The following is a 23,887-nucleotide window of genomic DNA, read 5'->3' as shown; positions in this document are numbered from 1 at the left end:
TGTGAATTCCATAAAGGCTGAGGGGAAGATTCCCCCTAGAGAGATTTGGACGATACTGGGAGAGATGGGGTGTAAGTGGTGGTGGTGGTGGTGGTGGGGATTCCCAAGGTGTTCAGCCAGCTCAGTGAATGTGCCCGAATCACCATGACAACTGGGGCTGGCGGGAGTCCGGGGATTCACTCACACCTGGAGGAAACAGAAACATCATTTGCATTTTGCACACAGCCCGGCTCATAGCAGATTAACATGGTTCATGCAGGGTGCAGACATGCTGACTTTTTCTTTTTTTAAGCTTGAGACAAGAGGGTGTTTGATAAGTAATAAAAAGCTGAACGGTAGGCGATGGAGTCCAGTAGTTCAACATTAAAAGAAAAAGATCCTCTTTATTGACAGATGCTTCTTCAAAGTGTCTGCAAACAGGATGCTGTGTGATCCCACAAATGTCACTGAATCCTGCTGTAATTACCATCCATAAATAATTTAGGTTGATCAGATTGTGTGGGTGTATAACAGAGTACAACATGCATTTCAACTCACTTTTTTATTTTCCCTCTCTATCTTTAGAGATAATCGATTTTCAATGTGTTCCGTCTACTTGGCAGGATTTCAGAGGAGAGCGTGGAGTTCTTTGAGCGTATGAATGCCATCCTGCAGAAACAGGAGAACATGATGCGGGCGGCCCAGGCGGAGGTAACCCCCACCTAACCACCTCATTTCTGTCTGTTACAGGCTTGAAACATGTACAGCATGTGTAGCGAGTGTAGATCTCTGCGCTGTCTTTCAGCCCACCACCATGACCACTCTGACGTCTATGGACAGACGGACTAGGTCAAGCAGGGCGCTCAAAGGGCTGGAAACTCGGCTGTGACAAACTGCTGTCGAGGCTGTGTTCAGTTTCTCCTACTGCCAAAGCTAGACAGTGATGCTTTTTAAAAATTTGTAGCAAATGCTTGATGATTTCATTTCCAAATTGCTGTATCGCTGTCAGCAAAATAGCCAATAAGCCCAAAGCAAACTGCTGACTGTGATCAAAACAGAAGGTATATTCACTCAGCATGCCATTTATCATATTGTCTTCTGGAAACATGATTTTTTTGTTTGTTTGTTTTGTTTTTCCCCTACCCGTCGGTGGCTAAATTTACGCTTATTTATTTATTTTGTTTGTGTGTGCAAGATAGAAAGACAATTGAACTCTGAATTTCTATTCCACCAGAGGGATCAAGTTGAGTCAGATTCATTTGTATAGTGCTATTCAAACACAAGGTAAGTCAAAGGGCTTTACAGAGGGCTTTCCATGCAAATGAAATTGAGTGACATCCCATTCTTAATACATTGGGTCTAATCCGATTTCAGCCCATTCCTTTCCACAAGGTTTAGGAGTTTGTTTATAGAAGTTTTTGACCATTTTTCCAGGAGCTCAGAAGAGTTTGGACATTGATGTTGGCACTGATTTACGAGTTGTCCCTTGTAAACCTGTCCATAACTATTGACCATTTCTCCATTCTTGAACCAGTCGTCAGTGGAAGTTCAACTTGAGTTCCGTTTCAACTTTCGGTCTGGTTGTGATCATGTTGTCTTTCAGCACTTTTTGATGTTGTGCAGAATACATTGCTGAATCAATAACTACAACCTGACTGGCTCCTGAGGGTATGGGGACAAGACCATAATGTTTTTATGCCTTTATAAGGTTCTTTTCATAGCTGTCATTGGTCAACAACAAACAAATATTGTACAAATATTTGTTGGCCAATGACTTTGACCCATCATCAAGAGCACATTCTTTTAGGCACGGTTTTTATCCTTGTGTTCAGTGGCAGGTTTGCTGTAATGTTCTTTTTGGAGAACAAAGGCATTTGACTACCCTTCAGTTTTTATGATTTTTTGACACCACCAATTACCTGCAGATCCTGTTAAATTATTTCATTTTTTATTCTTTTTCGCAAAAGAGAGCAGCTCTTAGGATGAGTTGTGCATTCATGGAAAAACTGCAAATCATTTGAAATCTGTGACACAGTAGGAATTTTTTAATTAGATATGTGTCTTGAAGATAATTTCCATGAAATTTCCTCAGTTTTCAGTGAGACGTCTTAGATTGTAATTTTTGCTTTTGTGTTTTTAGTTCAAAAAGATTATTATTTTTATATTGTTGTATTGATGCTATTACCCAAATAAATGGGCGTTGTACTTCTCCTACCACTGGAAGATTTTTTTAGGTTGAAAAAAAAAAAAAAAAAAAAAAAAAGCCAAACATGTATCTTATAAGTTCTTCCTCTCAACACAGCCTTTATCCAAGGCCAATTTTATTTTGGCTGAACTGGTTTTGTCCTCTCGCAGTGCCAAAGAGGGGCCTGCACAGTTCCACCACCCCAAGAGCATGTGGACCAGGCCTTTATCCCCGACAGAATCAGCAGGACAGAGGTGCGTGAGCTCAGCTTCTCTGTTTTCATCTTATTTCAGCAGGGATTAAATCTCAAAACTCACAATAACAACACAGTTGAGGCTTTTTATTCCTGCTTTTGATGTGCAGTGGAGCAGAACGCATAAGGGCAAAAGAACACGAGCTTTTTATTTTTGAAAGGTTGTTATTAACTGGAGTGTGTTTTCATGTAGCTGGACCTGCTTTATGAGGAAGCTGTGTACACGGTGGTCAACAGGGTTGGAGTGCCCTCACCCGAACATGTGAAAAGTGACGATGAGCTATTTGCTTACCTGCTGAAGGTATCTATTTGTCTGTCTGTCCGTCCGTCCATCCGTCTTTTTCTCTGTCTCGTGGACACATGAGAAGAGCAGACTGTATTTCTTGAGCTTCATTAAATCTCTGTCAGTAACACTGATGGTAGCCTCAGAGAGAGCGTTATTTGTTGTGAGCGGGCTGTAAGAATCAGAGCAGATGCTCTTGGCTCAAAACTGATTAAACATCAAAGCCCAGTCACACTGTGTACTGATATTCAGCTTTTATATTACATTCATTCAGATGATGTCATGCTATGAATCGTAGTCTCCTTTTGTTTTTTTCTGAAGTGGGCATCTTTTTCTGGCTTTCTTGTTTTAACAGAAGGTTAGCTTCTGCCAGGGACTTTGACCGAATTATGTTTTTTTATATTTCTGAGATGGTTTGTTAGATTTAAGCAGTAACTCTGTTATCTATTTTGTAGGTTTTAATCTTGCTACCAAGAAACTCTAAGTCAGATATGGTTAAAAGGTCTTTTTTGACTGACACTCTCCTCCTTAAAGGTTTTTGATATGGGTGAGGAAGAACATGAAATCATTCTCCAAAAAGTTCAAGAATCCAAGGTGAGATTTGTTTGTGGTGTTCAAGCAAATTTTGTGTCTTCTGTTATAGGACAGGCAGAATTCAGCTGTAGTATTATGTGACTTCTATCAAATATTCTTTTTTCGGGTGAGCCTTTCACGATATCCCTAAGTTAAAGTGAAACATTGTAGAAAAAAAAAAAATCCTGAAAAAAGTCAGCCATGCCCCCGCAGGAGGTGCAGAATCAGAGCACAAAAACAAAAATGTGTCCAAAATGTGTGTTTGATGTGTCCATCAAAGGCACAGGAATGCAGGGAACAGTTCATAACCCCTCAAGGGGCCGACCCGGAGGGTGATGGTCCAGAAATCCATAGTTCGTTAGAGGCCGGCGGCACAGGAGTTCATGATCAAACGGTTCAGGGGGCCAGCCGTGCGGACGGCAGTGGCGGCGATGGAGCAGGTCCGGGGGCCGCCCACAATGGCCATGACGCCCAGCCAGAGGCCTGGAAAGTGGCCGGTGATGTCGAGGAGATGACCGTGGAAAAGCCAGCTGTGCTAGGCGTGGACGAGGTGGTGGCGTGGCAATAGCAGGACCAGACGAGGCAGGACCAGACGAGGCAGGACCAGACGAGGCAGGTCCAGCTGCGTGCAAAGGAGCAGATGGCGGCGCTGCAAGCCACAGGTGGTGGAGCAGGTGGTGGCTGAACGGACTCAGAGATGTCAGCAGACACGGAGAGATGCTGGGTGGGTGCTCCAGAACTCCAGACCCGAGCCCTCCAGCTGGAACATGCAGCGACGTGGGAGCCGCGGAGTGCTGAACAGACTGTTGAGCAGTTGGCTGTGCAGATGTTTGGGCTAATGAAAGGGGTATAGGTGACAAAACTGAAGCCTGACCTGGAGGCAAAACTGATGACGGAACAAATGACTGAGATAATAACTGAGCAACAGACTGAACTATGGAAAAAATGAGAGGTTGTAGTGACTGTGGTAGTGGTTGCTGACTTAACTCTGAGCCTCCAGAACACAAGGACAGGGGCTGGATAGGCTTGCCTGAGCCTCCAGCGGACACAGGAATGGGTGCAGGCACCTGCCAGACATGAGCCCACCCACCCGAGGAGTAGGTACGGGTGCAGAGGTAGGCTGTGTCCTGGCTGGCCTCACCCTGGGAGCCGGAACAGGTACCGGCGACAGCTGGGCAGCTGCTGTCCCCACCCGAGGAGCTGGTACAGGTGCAGGGACTGGCAGAGCCTCAGCCAGCCTGGAAACCAGAGCAGGGACCAGCTGGACCTCAGCCTCCCTCACCTGAGGGACTGGTACAAGTGCAGGGGAAAGTTGGGCCCGAGCTGCCCTGGGTGCAGGGACTGGAGCTCAGGAGCATTTTCACTGACAGTTTCTGTGTAAATGGGCTGGTGAGTAGCACCGTCCGGGGGTAAAGCCACTCTAACGGTGGACACAAAAGCATGGTGAGCTGGGTCAAGGTGAAATGGTTCTGAAACACAAAACTCAACTTGATTCAATGGTTCTGAGGCACTGAGTCCAAGCTAGCCAGTTTTAATAAGGCAGATGGTACTCTGTTGCTAGTCACATTTTCCAACTGAGGCACAGAAAAAAATACGGTGAGGTACTGGCGGAGCAACACTGGGAGTCTCAGACACAGAAGCAGGATTATCGAGGTTCAGAGGAGTCGGTTGAAAAACCAAAGTGTTCATAGAAGGAGCGTGATTAACCATGGATGAAATGGCAGTAAGTCTGGTACCAGAATGTGGAGAATGTGGCAAACAGTCATTTTCACTCACGAAAGTCATCTGCTCAGCTGCCGTGGAGCGACGGCGGCGTGAACACTGCCTTCTCCTGGAAGAGGGAGGAGACGGGTCGGCCCGCGAATCCTCCAGCGTTCTTGGCTGAAAATCCTCCAGCTCTTCACACAGGAGCGGCTGCTCAGGGTGGACGCGTACGATGGAAACAAGGAAGTCTTGAATGAGTGGGTGTAGTGCGCCAAATAGCCAGGGAAGTCCAGAAACCATTCTCTGTAACCGAATAGCTAGCTCCTCCTGGTATTCCTTAAAAGGCAGGGCAAACCACTCCTGACATAGAAACTCCACCACGTAAATCATGTCCTCCTGGAGCTCAGCGGAGGGATTGTGAGCTGCTGGGTCCATTGTCTGGTCGTAGTCTTCTGTCACAATACGGCTGTGTGCAGGCAAGAGAAGGACCCAAACGCAAACTCGCAGAGACAAAGGTAAACTCAAAAACACAGCTTTATTGCTGGTGTAGGGGGACACAAAAAAACAATACTAAACTAAACTAAAAAACCTAAAGCACAAGGAGCCACAGGGACCGTCACACAGCTATGAGGGACTCTACAACACAACACTGACAAAGAGAAACACAGGGCTTAAATACACTGAGGGATAACGAGGGAATGAGAGACAGAAGGAGAGCACAGCTGGGAGCAGTCATGCTGGATGAGACAAGGGAAGAAAAACTAGAAACACTGACATGATACACGGACCTTCAAAGTAAAACAGGAAACACACTGACTGAACTCTAGACAACTTAACAGCAACTGGGGAGACGGAACATAGGAACCTGAAACATGGTACAAAAAGTCACAGTAGACATAACATGGAACGCAGGGAAGCCATATTACAAAACCTAAGAACTAAACCTATGATAACCATAACTGAAACCTAGGGAAATAAGAAACAGTACAACAAAGGACTCAAAACATGAACCATAATATAAAAAACACAAGAACTCAAAAAGCTGGGTCAGAAAGACCCAGAACCGTGACAGTAACAAGTAAAAGCTACAGCATGTTTTTTGGGGCTTTTTGGCTATTTACTTGACTGCCACTTTGCACTTTTTAATATCCACGTAAAGAACTTTGAAGTGTTTTGAAATAGAGGTTGCCTGAGTTTTACTGACTTTTTACTTGAAGTTTATCAGGAAATAGGAAGTTATTGTTTTTTAAAATTCATGCCCATCATCCTTGAAATATACTCAGATGTTTTAAACTAAACAGGCATGAAATTCTTTTTCCACAGAGAGCTAATTTTTCCTTGAGAGTTTCTGTTATGAAAGCAAAGAATCTAATGGCCAAGGATGCAAATGGTGAGATATTTCATTCATTACATGTTCTTTTTCTAATATTTAATTGAAATGCTTCATCCACTCACTGTGATTAATCACTTTACTTCTCTACTCTGACACTTTGTACAAAAAGAAGCCAATAAGCCTAAAGTGTAAGGATGAGTGCTGATGTTATAATCCAAGTAATCTGATATCATGTTTACTCTATGACCAATGAACTATGCTAATGAAACAGCAATAACAGTAACTATCCAACACTGTCTTCTGGTTGTCACCCTGCAGGCTACAGTGACCCGTACTGCATGCTGGGCATCCTCGTGGGCCAGAGCCCTCGGGAAACGGAGGAGAAGAAGGAGAGAAAGTTCAGCTTCAGGAAGAGGAAGGACAAGCTGGAGAAACGCTCCAGCACCAAGGAAGTGTTACCAGCCAGGTGTATTCAGGTGACTGAGGTCAAACCTGAGACTCTGAACCCAGTGTGGGACGAGCACTTCGTGTTGTGAGTATAAGACAAATTCTAACCTTTATCAGAGAGCTGCACACGCTGGTATGTGTGATATGCAGGAATCACGGTTTCATTAGTTTCACACTAACGCCCAAAGCTGCTAGTTATGTGACCAGTGCGCCACAATGTCATTTCTGTGAAAAGAGCCACTGAAGAATTGAGCCGATTATTGTCAGTGTTGCTGATGAAATTGAGCGCTTAAACGATGATGTTTCCGGGTCTTTAGTTTTTTATTGTTGCTTTGCTGTTGTTGTGTTCTAGTGAAATAGACGATGTCCACAATGACCTCTTACATCTGGACATATGGTAAGATAATTCAATTCAACTTTATTTCCTATTAATGCAGTGTGTGATCTGAGGAGACTGTGCATAGTAATGCCAAGCTCTTACAGCTACAAACATAACCTACAGTATATTTGATTTTGCTTTAATGCCAGATTACTACATTGCATTGCAGAAATTTAAAAGAAAACATATATGGAAGCAGAGAAACAAGAGGTGGTAAATAAATATATTAAGTATACAATAACTGATTACTTTATCAGTTAATAATTAGATCTATGCAAACTTTTGAAAAACATGACAAATTGAATTATTCTCAACTAATGTGTTTGATTTGATCAGTTAGCTGTCAAAATCTATTGATATACAATTGAGTTAATTCTTCTGCTCTTGCTCTTGACTAAGGCGGTCGCACTTTTCTCCTCTCCTCCTCCTCCTCTCCCTCAGCTTCCCTGCTTAGCCTCTTATGTCCTTGTCTAGTCTCGTGTTTTTTTGTATTACTTTTCCCTGGAACACTCTCTCTGTTCTCTAAAACCTAAAAGAGGAATTATGGATTGGATCAACTGGTCCCTAAATGCAATTGACACCCCTTTCTCAACGAGAAGTTTGGGCTTGGGTGAGCCTGAGTGCTGAAGATATCTACCTATTCGGAACCATGGTAACAGGGTTCTGGCGGATCGGAGCTGGCTTGGCCCTGACTTATCAAAGAATTAAGAAAGCGGAACCAGCTGTTCAAACCCCCACAAGGCTGCCCGCTGGGATTGGAACGATGGGAAGAGGCGTGAGTTTCTCAAAATGGGCTCATTGAGTGCAGCACGGATAAGATCTTGGAGAGGCTACGGCTGCTGTGAATACTCAGAATAAGATCTCTGACTGCAGACTGGATACATCTCAGAAGGGCTAGCTTGGAATAACATCTCTGGGCGCAAATTGGATGACATCTCGGGGAGGCACACTGCCGTGAGTTCTCAGAAATCGGCTCCTTGAGCACAAGAAATGACAACATCACAGAACGCAAGTATGGCGAAGCTCGCGGCTCTCCAACGGGAGATTGAGAGACCAGTGTTGGACTGTAGAACTGCTTTGAAATTCATATGAGCTGTTCGCACTAACGTAAAAAGCACCATCACCTCATGCGGATACCCCTTTGGCGCCAGCTGCGTTCGCAGGGCTGGAGCCGAACAAAAACACCCTGATAACGACTGTGTTTAGTCTGTTCCTTCCCATTCCATGCAAGGCCACCTGGGTTGGCTGGAAGACTGTTTACTTAGCCTAGCAGGGCGAAGGACACTGTCTCAGCTGAACTCTGGACACGCACACACAAACATATACACTGATATGCACACACTCATCCCCCCTCCCTTTCCAAACGCCTTCGACGCTTATTCCCTTCCGATGCTGCACCCTTTACCCACCCCTGTTGCTTGTCATGTGTTTCTTTGGTGTATTAAGAGTTTTTTCATGTGCTATGTGCAGAGGTGTTTTTTTCTGTTCTCAAACTGATCTCCCTGTTGGAGCTCAGTCTGGAGTTATTTTTTTCTCCTTATCTTTCCTCATGTGGGGCATTTTCCATTGTTATACCTCTCTGACCTGTATTCCCCATGTGATGTTTTGTGTAATGTATATATGGTCGGAGTGTAAGATGGCGCTGCCATTGAGTGCAATAGGTCGGCAGCCTTATGAAATTTCCCCTTGTGGGACTAATAAAGGTATATCAATTCAATTAAAATTAAATGTAAGGCAGCATACTCTTTCAGCTGAGAAACATAAATCATCACATTTTGGGTTTTTTGGAAAATTAACAGTCAAAAAACGTTTATATTTTGTGTTTGAGCAAAAAAATCCTCTAAAATAGCTCATCACTGCAGCTCTAGAAAAGTCACAGAGCTCTATCTTTTTTATTACTTTGTCAAAAGCTTTACAATCTTCCCAGTTTAGTGCCTGGTTCTGCTGACTTTGTCAATTTTAGCAGATCAAAGTTTTACAAGCAAAAGAGAAAACGTCCAAAGTGAAGCGAAGCAATCATCCTTTCTAATTATTCAAAAATGTAACAATTTTATCCGCATCATTCAGTGTGAATATCATTACTATGCAAATCAAATAGCCTGTTAAAATGTGATGTTCTAAATTACAAAATGTCCCCATTATTCAGCTGTTACCGAAACATTTCCTGCCTCTTGTCATGGTAAAAGTTGCTTTTCTTAAACAACAATGGGCCTTGATTATAGATGACCTTCTCTTCTCAGTTTATTACAGCTTCTTACAGCCTCTCATGTTTTGCAGTAAGTGAGAGTGTAACAAGCTTTTATTCGTCTTCTTTCCTTCAGGGATCACGATGACGACGTATCTGTTGCTGAGGCCTGCAAAAAGCTCAATGAAGTCAGTGGACTTCGAGGAATGGGCAGGTAGAAAAAAGTACTGCATGCTAACTACAGTAATTCTGGATTTCCAGCGTAATTTTGTCAGAAATCCTTAAAACTTTCCTAATTTTGGAAACAATTAAACTTGTTAATTCGTGAGTCCAGTTGACATTGCAACAGTAAAAATATGAGTCATTAAATATGTAATTTCCATGTGAATTATTCCAGAAGTTCCAGCTGATGAGTATAGAGACCTGGTTTGTCTCCGCATGTTCAAAAAGCTGATAGCAGCCTACTTGTTAATTTTACGGGATCATTTGGTATTTGCCCTTTGAAAGACTGACATACAGAAAACCCTGGTGCCAATAAATCTGTGCACACAGAAAACATGAGGAGATCTGCCAGGTCACAGAGAGACTAATAAATAGCAGACATGTCTAATGAAAACCTGAGAATGCCAACCATAGCCAAGGGATTAAAGGATCCTCATCCCGTGGTGAAAAATCTGCAATTTTAATCCAACAAGAAAGTAACAAGTGGTCAGCTGGCATCAGTAAATAAATGCAGTATCTCTAATTGTGAGTCACACATAATGAAGGCATTAGCTAAATGCAGAAAAACTGAAAACTCACCATTTACTTTGTTCCTCGCATTTTCCGCTCAGGTATTTTAAGCAAATAGCAAAGTCGGTGCGTGCGAATGGATCTGCATCATCAGGCTCTGAGGAGAATGTAGATGACTTCCTCGGATGCATCAATATTCCTTTGAATGTGAGTGAACAAAGTGCACTCTTTTGGGCTTTTTTTTGTTGATTGGTTGGTTATTGTTTATTTGTTTTTTTCCAGTGCCACCACATCCAAAGCAAACATCATAGCACGTCTCCCACCATCTTGTAAATCATCTCCTTCTCTTGCTGCTATCCTTCTGTCACGAATCACCTCTAATACTTCACCCGCTCCATGCTTCTTCCCTTCTCTTATGCTCAATCTGTGGCTTCAGATGGTTTAGCCCATTAATTCTACCCCTGCCCCTTGCATCTTCAAAATCTCACACAAACTCATATACATTAAAGGACATACTGTAAAAGTTTTGTCAGTATGTCAAGTCAAGCTGCTTTCCTTCTTCAGGAAATTCCCGTTATGGGCTACGACACCTGGTTCAAGCTTGAGCCACGCTCGAGTGCATCTAAAGTTCAGGGAGAATGTCACCTGATTCTGAAGCTCTTCACCAGCCAGGTATTAAAAGTACAACAGTTATTCATTATATAAAAATGTGTCTTCCTCTGTGTACGATAAGACTTCAAATGTTCATTTGACCTTCAGAGAGACACAGCTTTGTCTAAGAAGGAGACAAATGTCTCCATTCACAAGAAACTGCTGAGTCAGATTGTGGAGTATGAGCATGCTCATGTTAAGGTGAGTTTCCTTTAGATGGTTTTTTTTTCTACGCACACACTTTTATAACAGCTTCTATTGTTTTCTGTTTAACTATTTAGTCATATTTTTTATCATTAAATGTAAACTTATACAGATGGAAATAATCCTGCTGTCAGAGAGTGAAAGGCAGGGTACACCCTGCATAGGCTGCCAGTTTATCACATGGCTAAAATGATTGTATTTAGAAACAAAGCCTCAAAAGTGCACAAACTGTACAAAGAGTTTCTTCTTACATTGAAGTGTGGTTGAAATGACTGTAATCTTCCACATGTATTTCCAGCGAGAGCCGTACAACTGGAACGGGCAGGTTTCTCCTCCAGCATGGACTGTGCTAACTCACCATGCTGTGCAAACTGATCTCTCACCTCTGCAACAGGCTATTATGTGAGTATTAATGGAGGAATAAAATTGATCAAATGTTATATGAACGCTTTAGCATCAGGAGGAAGGTGCGTGTTTTATTTTTAATGCAGTCGCTGGCAGTGCTACAGCAGCCACCATCGGACCCAGAGGGTGTGCTACTCCCTGCTGCTGCGCCTCCTGAGGACTATCGATGCAGAGTGGGACCCTCCCGCTGTGCGGGGAGACCTAGTAGGTTCTACACCATTGCTCCCCCAACAGGGAAAAAAACAAAAACCTTTCATCATCTAGAAACAGTCACCTCATTAGCTCAGCTCCTCACTGACATTCATCAAGGTTTTTGGTTCAGCCAAAAATGTCTCACAGCCAGTGTACTAGAAGCTATAACTGAGGGCCCTTCCTGTGTCCAGGAGAGGCAGCTGTCAGACAGCTTCAGGCTGTACACAGAGCACTGCCTGTGCCTGATGAAGAACATGCGTCAGGTTTTCCCCTGCACCAGCGCTGCTGCCATTACACGCTACGAGCTCATGCTGAGGTAAAGGCACACCACCATCACATCACGCACTCGCCCGTGCTCTCATACCAACATGTTCAGCCATTCACCCCAACAAACACAGAGAGACTACAGAGAGTCACACTCTGTGGAGGAAGCAGTGTTGGGTTCCTTACTCACTAAACAATGTTTTAAATGTCATTGTTCATTACTCATGTCAAAAGAGCTATAACACCTTTTCCTCAAAGCCCAATTTGTTGTAAAAAAAAAAAAAAAAGACTAACACCTGACTAATGTACCAAGAGGGAAATTTTAACTAGAAGTCTTGGATAACTAGAAATGAGAAGCCATCGACAAGCAAAATCTGGATCAGCAAGAGAAGAATCGCCATCTTTTGGCTTTTGCTTGTACGTAGCAGTGACCAAAGGAAGAAAGTAAGAGCACAGAGATGAGGAGTCTGTATCTTATAAATTGCAGTAAAAGCAGCTAATTATTGAAGTTCATGTGCCTGGTTTGGACTAATTTAGAGGCGACTGGCTTTTTATAGAAGCTTTTACAGTAAGAAGTCTTGCTCTGCCCAGTTATCAGCACCTCAAGGGAACTCTTTTCTACACTCTGAAACACACACACACATAAAGTGACTCACTAACAGTTAAAGTTATCTTTCTCATTTTCTCCACAGATATGCAGAATCTTGCATACAATTAAAGTGTAATAGATATAGCTTTTATATTTTCTGAGGTGTAAAGAACATTATGTTACTGTATAACTGCTTTATGATATAATCGCACTCATACATTGTCGCTGGCTTTTTCTGTCTGTGACTGTCAGGGGGATTGGGTACATGCAAAACATGCGTGCCTTTAAGACTGTGTGTCCTCTTCGAAATGACCTGCATCTCGACATCACTACTGCTATTAAGGTAACAAGAAAACCTGTGTGGGTGACTCATGAAGTTTTTGACCAGCAGGATTTTTTTAATGTAGTACATAAATTAATTGTTGTCCTTCATGCATGTACTTATGAAACTTTATTAGGTACCAGGTGCTAGAACTGCCCTAAAAAAACCTTGCATGTAAAAAACCTCAGTGTCTACCTTGATGGTTCTTTTAAATTGAATAAGCAGGTGAGTGCAGTAGTCTAATCCTGCTTTTTTCAGTTAAGACAGCTAGTCAAGCTTCTCTACACTGGCTTCCTGTCTCCTACAGGATCCAATTTAAACTTTTACTTTTTGTTTTTAAGTCACTTAACGCTGGAGCCCCTTCTTACCTGTCTGAGCTCCTTTCTGTTTATGCTCCAGGAAAATCCATTAGGTCTAGCTCAAAATTAATGCTATCCATCCCACGGACTAATCTCAAATCTCGTAGCGATAGAGCCTTCTCTGTGGCAGGTCCCAGACTTTGGAATAGTCTTCCCCAAAATATTAGATCTGCACAAACACTTGATCAATTTAAATCACTACTAAAGACATATTTTTATGCCCTGGCTTTTAACACACTATGACCCAAGCATTTTGGTCTTATTTAATAATCTTAGTTATTGTTTTAATTCTTTTATTGTCCTATCATTGTTTTATATTGTTATTATTGTTTTACGTTGTTTCTTTTTTATGACATTTTTATATTGTTAAGCACTTTGTGCAGCATCATCTATCTGGAAATGTGCTATATAAATAAATTTGACCTTGACCTTGACCTTAAATCTTCATAGTGTAGATTCAAGAAGGTGCTGGAAATGTTCCTCACAGATTTTGGTCTATATTGTCATGAAGGATCTGCTGGGTGTGGATACAGTTTGAACACAAACTCGTTTTCATGTTTAAAAAACTGTTTGAGATGATATGAATTTTGTGACCTTGCCATGGAGGACATGGTCAGGTACGCTGTGACACTGAAATGATGCTCATTTGGTACTAAGGGCCCAAAGTGTCCCAAATAAAATATTCCCCACGTTGTTAAACCAAGAGCAGCAACTCAAACTATTAATACAAGGCTGGATGGATCAGTGCATTCATGTATTTAATGAGAAATCCTGACACTAGCATCGGAAAGAAAGTGAAATTCATCAGACCTGGCAATGTTTTTCCAATCTTCTATTGTCTGTTGACCTTGTGTAGATATTTTTCTTAGTTGACAGGAGTGGCACCCAGTGCCATTTTATCTTTTTCAGACCATTCTCTGTAAAACCTACAGATGGTTGTGTGGGAAAGTCCAGGCAGATCAGCAGTTTCTGAAATTCTGAAATAAACTGACAACCATACGTGAATATTTTGAGTTGCTGTCATAGCTGGTTAGCAGTTGAACAGATGTACCTAATAACCTAGTCATTTAGTGTACAGAGTGTAGTGATGTACTGCATATCTGTGGATGTCATTGTTGGTCTTAATGGAGCAAAGTACCAATAAAATATGGAAATATGGATATTAGTTTTAAATGAGGAAGTAAATGTGTTTAACACTTGAGCTTTTATTGATTCATAGAGTGTTTTTGATGAGAAATGATGAATGTAAGAAATACTTACTAGTCAATAAGAGCCCTTTACTTCAGCCCAGTTATTCTCCTTTTAATCTTTTGAACAGAAAGGAACTGCTGAGTGGTACGAGAGCTTAATCACTCGATATAAACCAGAGGAAGGAGTAAGCTTGTTTTGGTCCTAAATCATAGATATCCTAACATCTTTTACACAGTGTACCTTGAGTTTTTTCATCCAGGGTGATGTTCATTATATTCTGACAATGCAGACTCTGGAGGAACAGCTGAAGAAGCTGGTTCAGGTGATTGATGCTGCATGTGCAGATGTCCAGAGGGCCCAGAACATCTACAATAAACTTTTCTACAGGTGAACAGCAGTTTTCTGCAAGAAATCCGAGGGAGAAAAAAAAACAACCGATAAGTGTCATGCTATATTATTCAGTGGTGACACACTGATTTGTGTGCTTGGTTGTTGATGGGATTTTTATATTTTTCTTTGTTTGTTTGTTTGTTTGTTTTCTCCACAGTGCAGTGAAAGTAGATTTCTTCAGCATATCATACAGACTGTTGGAAAAGCAGGTATGTCACTGAAAATGATGCGACAGGTCACTGTAAACATGACATGACAAGTCTTTCTGAGTCATATGTTGTTGTTGCTGCTAACTTTTACACGGATGAAACACGCTGACTTCCTTTGACCTGACAGGTAGCTGATGATGTGAACGTGGCGATGGAGCGGGTGTGTGGGACTCTCGAGCAGGAGAGCTCCAGACTGTCTCAGACAATGGGAGAGACCATCTTCGAGCTCTTCGTGTCCTTGAAAATCCTCAAAGGCTTTCGAGAGTTTCTTCCTCTCAAGTTGGTTATCCTTTTGACTCCAACGTCTATTGATGTAACAATGTAAAAGGCTCTGACTGGAAGTCATGTCCTAATGAATGTATTTCTCTTTTACAGGGATGCTAAAATGTTGGCCTTGACAGGTTTCCATAACTGGTTCAAGTCCTCAATTCACAAGTGGCTGCAGATTGTTCACGACAGGTCCTGTGACAGGATTCGCAAGGCAGTGGAAACAGATAAGGTGAGAAATGGCATGAATAATAGAAGGAACATAATAGACTCTTTCTCAGAAAACAAGTCAACTTACAGAAGTACTGAACACGCAGGTGTGTAAAATATAGCTGTGTGCCACATAGAGTAGGTCTAAAGCTTTAGAACAAGCTAAAACTCATTAGGATTGTAGCTGTGAATAGCTGTAAAAGGCACCTTTAATGTGTTATCAATTAACACATTATCACAGCATCAATGTACAATTAACCTGTAATTAATTATATATATATATATATTGTATCCTTATTGCTCAAAGGTGTTCCATTGTTACCAAAGGTGTAAAAAAATTATGAGACCCCCAGCTCTCTTGTTTTTCTATATTTTTTCCTAAGAATTAAAATATTTTGTACAATAATGATTTATTCACCATTATTAAACATGTACAGTATTCACTTTAAGGAGAAGCAGTAATCTGCTGATAAATTATTTGTCTGGCGCTATAAGCTAGCATTCATTAGCTGATCAGCCAGTCCCTCGATCAGTTGAGATGAGCTGTAATAGAAGTGATCCAATTAGAAGGAGCAGCATTGGAAGTGAGCTTTACAACTATATGACCTTAAAGGGGAAATTTTAAATCAGGTCTGTTTTTTATGAATGAACTGCCTATTTTTTAATCGCAGGTCATGTACCTCCTTGGAACTACATTAAAATGTTTTACCGTGTTAAGTTTAAAACAGTTATTCATTCCCTGCTTGCAAAATATGCTAAAATGTTACAGATTTTCATGCATGTAAAAAAAAAAATGTAAATATTAGGAAATCCATGCTTTGTCTTTTTTAAGATTGATTTTATTTTTTGTGAGTAGCTTGGACCTTTGCAGCAAGCCAAGCACAGTTCCTCAGCAGTTGAAGTGACAGCTTGCTTCAGCCAGGTACGCGAGATCTGGGTCCAGCTGGCCTGGCCAGACTCTGCGGGGGCCTTCATCTTTGTCACACGTTTGACAGACGTGAGTGCCACTTATAGTGTTGCCACACTCACATACTCATATTCTGTGCACATAGAAACATGACACATACAGTTTATCAGTCAAAATCATAAAGGAAACTGAGGGAGCTGTGCCGTAATGACAAGACTGATTTTATCTACTGCAGAATTTCTGCAGTGAGGCCGTGTGCTACTCAGAGCTGATAACGCACAAGATTGAGAGGAACCAGCTGGGCCGAGACCACAAGAGTTTCACAGTGCAGGTAACGCCTGTAGCAAGACAGAACCGGGGGTGGGCACAGAATTACGTCAACGATGTCAGCAAGCTCTCTGTCAACACAAAGGGCTCAGTGGGAGAGCAGATATGTTATACACACAAAAACAAAGCAGTTGCTTCTTGTCGTCATCAATCATTTACACTCAAACTCAATCCCTCCACTTCTCTGTAGCCCTGCTTCTTTTCCTTCTTTTTTTCTCCATCTCTACCCTCTGTTTCTCCGCCTTTGCTCCTCCTCGCTTTCTGCTAGCTCTGCATCGCCCTGAACAACATAGAGCATGTGCGTGTTTTCCTGGGTCACCTGCCCCGGGACCTGGACTGGCAGGGTGTGGAGCGCGCCATGGAGGAATCATGCGGGGTGGAGGGGAAAGAGCAGGTTTACAAGGCTCTGAATGGACAGCTGTTCAACATGGACCTGGATCTGCAGAGAGAAGCTAAACGCCTCATCACACTGCTCACTGACAAGGTGAACACGAGGAGTATAATTTTCCTGTTTCTCACAAACCAGTTTGTAGAACTTTTTGAGCGTATCCGGACATCTATATACTTTGAAGTATGCACCTTCATGAACATCTGTGACTAAATATTCCTGTGCAGATGCTGCCTGAGCTGCGGAGGTACATCCAGCACATCAGCCTGTCTCCTGACTCCATCAACAATGATGATGTATGTAGCAATAGCCGCCTAGCCTTTTTTATCCTTATATTAGCGGTGTTTTGTGGTATTTATGTAATGTGTGACATTCTCCCAGGCTGTTTCCCCTCTCATGAAGTACTTACAAGACACTATGGTCATCCTGACAGAAAACCTTGTAAAAGAAAATCTAACCAGGTACTTTTTAATTCTCTTTTTACTATTAATATTAAGTTCTTATTCTTGCATTTCTTTCTAAAAAAAAAACAGCACACAGACTTTTGTTGCCTTCAGCAAAACTTGCTTTTTGAGTCACTATGCAATGACATCACAAGATGCCAAAAAAGGCAGGGGGGAGGTAGACTTTAATGTGTTAATAACTGTTGTGAGTCACAATGTGCTAAAAGAAATAGACATTCAGTACAAAACCACTGAATCATGTCATACACAAGACAAAACATGAACATAACAAAGAACATGAGAAATCAGAATGGGCACATAGAGCTCATAGTTGAAGAGGCATACATGCAAATGTCTGTGAAGGTTCTCAGTCATCCAGGTCATCGTAGTCTAAGGAGCTTGGAAAGAAAAGCGTCTGGACTTCTTTAAGTTGCTTGAAGACGTTTCACCTCTCATTCAAGAAGCTTCTTCAGTTCTAGAGTCAAATGGTGGAGAGTCTCAGATTTAAGCTCTGTGTGAGTAACCCACCAAGAGGGACAATGGACCACCTAATGATCCTCTACCTAATCACATGAGCCAAGGTGTGGAAATGGGTGTAGGTCACAATCAGCCAAGGCTTCGGGTGAGCTCATTGTGAAACTTACATAGGGGATGGCAATGTTGTTGCGTTTGTCCTTCTTATCCTCCCTAGTTGGTGTCTGATGTGAGCGACCATCTTTGAACAGAGTCGGTGGTTTACGACACCAACTGTCTGCCAATCCAGTTTTGAGATCCCTTCTCAGACGCCTTAACGCCCTCTCACATCCTGGGTCACCTGACCTCAGGAATTCACAGGGTGGGGCTAGGTTTCACAATGAGTTCACCCGAAACCTTGGCTGATTGTGACCTACACCTATTTCCACACCTTGGCTCACGTGATTAGGTAGAGGATCATTAGGGGGTTCATTGTCCCTCTTGGTGGATTACTCCCACAAAGCTTAAATCTGGGACTCTCCACCATTTGACCTTAGAACTGAAGAAGCTTCTCGGATGAGAGGTGAAATGTCTTCAAGCAACTTAAAGAAGTCCAGACGCTTTTCTTTCCAAGCTCCTTAGGCATACATGCAAAACTAATCACAACATTAATTTGAGTGATAGTCAAAATACTGTGAAAATAAGTTTGACTGTAGCAGGAAAAGACTGTTCTGAGGCTTATTTCAAAGTATGGTATCTTTATACTAACTTAAGATGTGCATAACACTGATGCAAGCATCCAAGGATCTAGACTTTCTCGTAATGTTTCAAGGTGGTCTTGAGCAAAAGTTCTCCAGGCTTTCTGAAGCTTTGGATGATTTCTTTAACACTGACTGCTTTTTCACTAATTTTCCGTCCAGTGCTTGTATCTTTTCCAGGCTTTTTCAGAGGAATGTTTTTATTTGTTTTTTGGTTTATTTAAGCCACTTAACACAGATCTATGAATCATTCAAGCCTAAAAAGACATGTAACAGTGCATTTAGCAAATCACCACTTTCAAAAAAACAAAGGTCAAATTTAAAACTCTTACCCTTTTGTTTTTCAGTAGCCTGCAGAAAAAGCACATAATTGCCCCCATTTTTTAATCTACGGGAAATGATGACACAGATAACACAGTTTGACAGGCATAAAATAGCAAGATTTTATTTTTGCGCTTTAGGATTCACCTATTGCACTACAACAAGGTTATTCCCAAAGAGCTATTAGCCAAAAATTGACATCTTGACACAGGAAACTGGACTAGTGGAGGACAAAAAAAAGAAGTGGCAGGCCTGAAAAACTATCTACAGCAGATCAACAGTATCTCAAAGTCATGTCCTTAAGAAATAGCAAAAAAAGACCTGACGAAGGACCTGAGAGATGTATCTGCCCTCCAGTTGATCCAGCTACTGTTCACCAAAGCCTCAACAGAAATGGTGTCAGTGGAAGGGAATCAAGGAGGCTGAGGTGTGTGAAATTACACAAAACTGGACTAACCAATAAAATCTGGCAGAGGCTCTGTCATAAATTTCAGCCACATTTCAGTCAGTGTTGTTGTGAATCTTGTCAAAGTTGATGGGATTATGAACTCAGATCCATCATGCAATGCCCTCTGGAAAGCATCTGCCACGGCTTCATTTTTCATTATAACAACGATCCCAAACACACTGCAGTGAAAGATACCAGGATAGGGAAACCCACAATGGAACACTATTGGTTAAGAACTGGCATCCCCAAAGCCTGGACCTCAATATTATTAAAGGAGTTTGGGATCGTCTTGATAAAAACAAAAGAAAAGCCAGCCAGTTTCCAAAGAAGAACTTCTAATGTCCCTGAAGAAGCCTGGAGAACTGTTCCTTAGGACGACTTAGAGAAATTACAAGAAAGCTTGCCTAAAAGAGTTCAGGTCGTGTTTGAGAATAAAGGAGGCCATACAAAATATGAATTTTAGGCTTGTTAGAACTGTACAAACTGTATAAGGGTGGCTCAAGATTTTTGCACTGTACTATAAATATGATTTATATGAGTTCAGCCAGTATGCACCACACCAAATATCCCCTGGTTCCTTATGTTTCCCATGCACATGAAACACTGCATGATCAGCATATATTTGATTGTTAAAACCACAATGAATCCAAGCCAACCCAAAATAGATTTCTGGTTCACTCCAAACGCAGTTACACAACAAAATCCATTGTTTCCTTGTCTTAAAAAGAGATTTTCCCTATTCTGTTGCACTACATAAAATGTGTGACAGCTCAGCAAATAAGATGCTGCGCTTGTGTATGAATGTAAGCGTTGCAATAATAATAATAGCCTTTAGCACTTACACTACTTACAAGTATTCATTATCGGCCTATTATCTGTGAAAACATAGTGAGAGTACATGGGGTGTAATTGGAAGAGCTGGTAAACACACATGTGTGGGTGTCTCATTGTCTGCTTCCTGGTAGAGTTCTCCAGAGCATGTGGGAGCTCCTCCTGCGGATGATCCTGGACACGGTCACTGAAAACAGGGGTGTCCAGGTGGAGTTTTACAACCGCTTCCAGTACACAGTAGAGGTCAGTGATTACTGCATCGCACAATAATCCTTTTAGTCTGTGTGCCCACTGAAAAGAATGGTCTGTTTTAAAAGACGTGTCTAATATGTTAAGATTATCATTGCCACTTGCATTCTTTAATTATCTCGGTATGCCCTTTGGCATGCAATCATTAGCATATATCAGATATTCATGAAGACACTAGGTAATAGTTCAGTGCCAAAGTGAGCTCCCTTATGAATGACAATGTGGGAACTGTTGTATATTCTAATTCCAATTTAACCAGCTGGAAGAGGACGTGACATATTTGCATGAAAAGTCATGGCATGAATTCGGAGGCTGGCAGACAGATGCAATGTTTGCCAGAGGTTTCATGCTGTTTGTGTGAACAACAAGTCTATCAAAAATAGAGGGATAAATGTTATGAGCTCCCGAGTTTAATGCTTTTGTTCAATCGCTTTAGACTCTGTTGCAGTTCTTTCATGCTAGGGGAGAGGGTCTATTCCTGGAAGACATGAAGAGCGGAGACTACAAGGTAGGAACTCGTCCAATCTGTCAACCAGGAGCCGGCTGTATAAATAATGTACATCTTTTCCCAAACGTATACTGATTTTTATAAACAAAAAAGTGCATGAAAAATGTTGTGCACACTGCACATGATATGAAAAAGTTGAGATTTTAAAAAGTGCAACAAAACAGACAATTTTCACAAAACTTGCGTTTAATATTACACTTATTTTGGCAGGTGGTCCTTCTGTTTTACTAATGGTTCATGTTTGTCTTCCAGTCCTAAATCTGCCGTGATCTTTTACCCTGAACTTACAGAGTTGATGGCTTCAGTTACTTTTACTTTTACATTTTTGGCATTTTTCTTCTGTTCATGATTCCATAAGGAAGGAAATTTTCTACAGTGCTTAACCAAGTTATAAGACCAGCACCCAATGCCAGGTTTATTTATATATGCCACAGCTGCCCTTAATTGTCATTGTTGGTAATTGCCAAATAATAATAATAATATTTTTATGTTTCTGTTATGGTTAATTCACCAGTATGTGCAAGGTCTTTAATTAAAATAATATTTTTAATGCTAAAATGTTGCATAAAACTGCAGCCTTTCAGTTTTACATAAGGAAAAAACAGTAAAATACATTATTTATTTAAAAAAAAAATGTCATTAAAACACTTGATTAATTCCTAATTTTCCAGAGAAGTTTAGTTTGGGTATAAAAATCTAAATTCAGTTTGTTATTTGGCTAATAAGTGATATAGTTTTTAGTTTTAAAGTTTTCGAAAGATTTCTAAAATATTTTTGTTTTTATGACAGATGCTCTGCTAAATTGTTAAACTCTACAAGTTCCACTTTCTGTAAAGTCCAAAGATTTATAAAAGAAGCAAATTTCTGCACTTTTTCCATTACACACACTTTTAGTGGTGAACATCTACTAGTACATCTACTAGTCTGGCTCCTGGTATCTTGATAAATGGGTTTAAGGTCAGATTTATGTTGCGTTATCCATCATGCTATTGATCGCTTTGTGACAATCTCGATGCTGTTTTAGGTCTTGGATGAGGAGCTGAGGCTGAATAAATGTTCATCCTTTGAGCTGATTGAACAGTACTATCTGGAGAAGATTTCCCACCAGGTGCGTTTCAACCTACAAGACTGACAATCTCATTTTGTTCTCCTTTGAAGTGAAGAAGGAAGTATTGATTGGACAGCAGAGTGCTCTTTCTTCTGTTGTTATACCTCTGATTAAAAATCTGCCTTCTCGTCGGCCCTTTGAAGACACGACACAACCCGCGAAATGAGGATGGATGCATGCTTAATATTTCTGTCAATACTTAATGTTGCAGAAAACTCTCAAACATACACGTTACGGTCGGATCAGCGTGAAGTGCTACTATGATGCTCCAGAGCAGCGCCTGACAGTGGAGATCCTGCATGCTGCTGATATCATTGCACTGGATGCCAATGGTAAATATGTGAATTTATGAATTTAAATTTTTGTCTTAAATTAAATATTAAAGTTGAACACTACTTCCTCAGGTCTGAGTGATCCCTTCGTCATAGTGGAGTTATGTCCTCACCACCTGTTTCCTATGGCCAAGAGTCAACGCACGCAAGTGAAGCTTAAGACGCTGCACCCAGTGTTCGATGAGCTCTTTTACTTGTGAGTACTCTGCCCTTTTGTTAGGTCTCCCTGTTTATATGCACACACCCTGTGGCTGATTTGTTTGATTCCATTGTCTTCCAGCCACGTCAGTCCTGAACAGTACAGGCACAGGTTTGCCTGTTTGACCTTTACTGTGATGGACTACGATTGGCTGTCCACCAACGACTTCGCTGGAGAAGCCGTCGCTCCTCTCAGCGACTTCTGCTGGCCGGGGAGACCGAACGCCTCAGCGGCTGGCAAGAGCGTCCAGCCTGTCATTCTGCATCTGTCTCGCAGTAAACCCAGCGGTACATACGGCTCCGGGCTGTATCATTTATTTTGTTTTTTGTTTTTTTGTTTTTTTTTTGGGGGGGGGGGTTATGCCGTCGTTTTGTTTACTCAAACATAATGTTTGCTTCTTGAAGACCAGGGGGTGTAAGTCTGGGTTTCCAATTACTTCTTCAATGCAGCATGAAAAGCCATTCAATCAAGAGATATTTGTGTCAGGTGTAGAAACTGTGCTCATCTGTTTTCTCTCGCCTCCAGAGAAGCCAATCATGGGGATGCTGGAAGCTCGCGTCGGGGACCGGGAGGCTCAGGAGTTTGTCCGCAGGCTGAAAGAGATTGAGAAGTCAATGGAGGAAGAGTAAAGGGTGACAGCGCTGCCTGTGTTGGTGTTTTCTGACCACGTCTTGCGACATGTGCTTTTGTACTGGTACAATGTTTACACTATTGAAATTATTTTTTCCCCTCCCTGATGTATTGTTTGTTCAGTAATTATACCAAAATGAAAAGAAAAGGAAGACAGTGAAGCATATTTCTGTTTTCTTACTGAATGAACGTCCTGTCACTGTGCAACTCGATGCTGTCTCAGTTAAACTATATTTTAGAATTCAGTGGATAGCTGATCCTAAATGTTACTAGTCTATATTTTTTGTAATGAGGTAATCGTTATCTTTGTTGTATACTCTTTGATATGATAGATTTAACATTTTAGAACTATTTTGTGGAAGTAGCTTACACATCCAATAGTATTTAGTCAAAGTCTATACCTCAGATATGCTCATTAGTTGAAGGGAAGTTTGACATTCTTCATGACTTTGTGGAGATAAATTGTGGGAAGGACTATTAAGAAAGTAAAACCGTGAACCCGCATTTAGTTTCCATTTCATAAGTTGAATTTTAAATAGAAATTTGTAGAATAACTCATGAAAACATAATGCACAGCTTTGGGAAACTGCACCAGTCATTCACTCAGCAGCAGCAGGAGCAGCAGGAGGAGCAGCAGGAAGGCTTAACGTTCCCCTGAGGCACACGCCACAGCTCGGGT

The 23,887-nt window shown here is 41.5% G+C and overlaps 1 protein-coding gene across 2 annotated transcripts in view; it reads left to right on the top strand.

The window, feature by feature from the left end:
• The window catches only part of baiap3 (BAI1 associated protein 3), a 40,125-nt gene extending 16,918 nt beyond the window's left edge, over positions 1 to 23,207 (top strand). Inside the window, exons 2-33 of one of the 2 annotated variants that reach the window (XM_085352670.1) lie at positions 603 to 690; positions 2,335 to 2,418; positions 2,611 to 2,718; positions 3,235 to 3,294; positions 6,301 to 6,367; positions 6,629 to 6,842; positions 7,110 to 7,154; positions 9,458 to 9,535; positions 10,155 to 10,260; positions 10,618 to 10,725; positions 10,813 to 10,905; positions 11,207 to 11,310; positions 11,400 to 11,517; positions 11,697 to 11,821; positions 12,611 to 12,701; positions 14,358 to 14,414; positions 14,520 to 14,617; positions 14,778 to 14,829; positions 14,957 to 15,108; positions 15,205 to 15,328; positions 16,163 to 16,303; positions 16,449 to 16,544; positions 16,809 to 17,024; positions 17,156 to 17,224; positions 17,310 to 17,389; positions 20,317 to 20,425; positions 20,868 to 20,939; positions 21,964 to 22,047; positions 22,259 to 22,379; positions 22,452 to 22,575; positions 22,660 to 22,865; positions 23,104 to 23,207. In XM_085352670.1, coding sequence (XP_085208796.1) covers positions 603 to 690; positions 2,335 to 2,418; positions 2,611 to 2,718; positions 3,235 to 3,294; positions 6,301 to 6,367; positions 6,629 to 6,842; positions 7,110 to 7,154; positions 9,458 to 9,535; positions 10,155 to 10,260; positions 10,618 to 10,725; positions 10,813 to 10,905; positions 11,207 to 11,310; positions 11,400 to 11,517; positions 11,697 to 11,821; positions 12,611 to 12,701; positions 14,358 to 14,414; positions 14,520 to 14,617; positions 14,778 to 14,829; positions 14,957 to 15,108; positions 15,205 to 15,328; positions 16,163 to 16,303; positions 16,449 to 16,544; positions 16,809 to 17,024; positions 17,156 to 17,224; positions 17,310 to 17,389; positions 20,317 to 20,425; positions 20,868 to 20,939; positions 21,964 to 22,047; positions 22,259 to 22,379; positions 22,452 to 22,575; positions 22,660 to 22,865; positions 23,104 to 23,207 — 3,394 coding nt within the window. Of the gene's footprint in view, positions 1 to 602; positions 691 to 2,334; positions 2,419 to 2,610; positions 2,719 to 3,234; positions 3,295 to 6,300; positions 6,368 to 6,628; positions 6,843 to 7,109; positions 7,155 to 9,457; positions 9,536 to 10,154; positions 10,261 to 10,617; positions 10,726 to 10,812; positions 10,906 to 11,206; positions 11,311 to 11,399; positions 11,518 to 11,696; positions 11,822 to 12,610; positions 12,702 to 14,357; positions 14,415 to 14,489; positions 14,618 to 14,777; positions 14,830 to 14,956; positions 15,109 to 15,204; positions 15,329 to 16,162; positions 16,304 to 16,448; positions 16,545 to 16,808; positions 17,025 to 17,155; positions 17,225 to 17,309; positions 17,390 to 20,316; positions 20,426 to 20,867; positions 20,940 to 21,963; positions 22,048 to 22,258; positions 22,380 to 22,451; positions 22,576 to 22,659; positions 22,866 to 23,103 lie in introns of both variants that reach the window. The other variant, XM_085352669.1, reaches the window with a different exon arrangement.
• Positions 23,208 to 23,887: the final 680 nt, after the last annotated feature.

The sequence above is a fragment of the Diplotaxodon limnothrissa genome, linkage group LG4 (assembly GCF_057381915.1).
Source record: "Diplotaxodon limnothrissa isolate DT_005_m linkage group LG4, D_limnothrissa_male_GT1.1, whole genome shotgun sequence".
Taxonomy (NCBI): domain Eukaryota; kingdom Metazoa; phylum Chordata; class Actinopteri; order Cichliformes; family Cichlidae; genus Diplotaxodon; species Diplotaxodon limnothrissa.
This window is presented reverse-complemented; position numbering and strand designations above follow the sequence as displayed.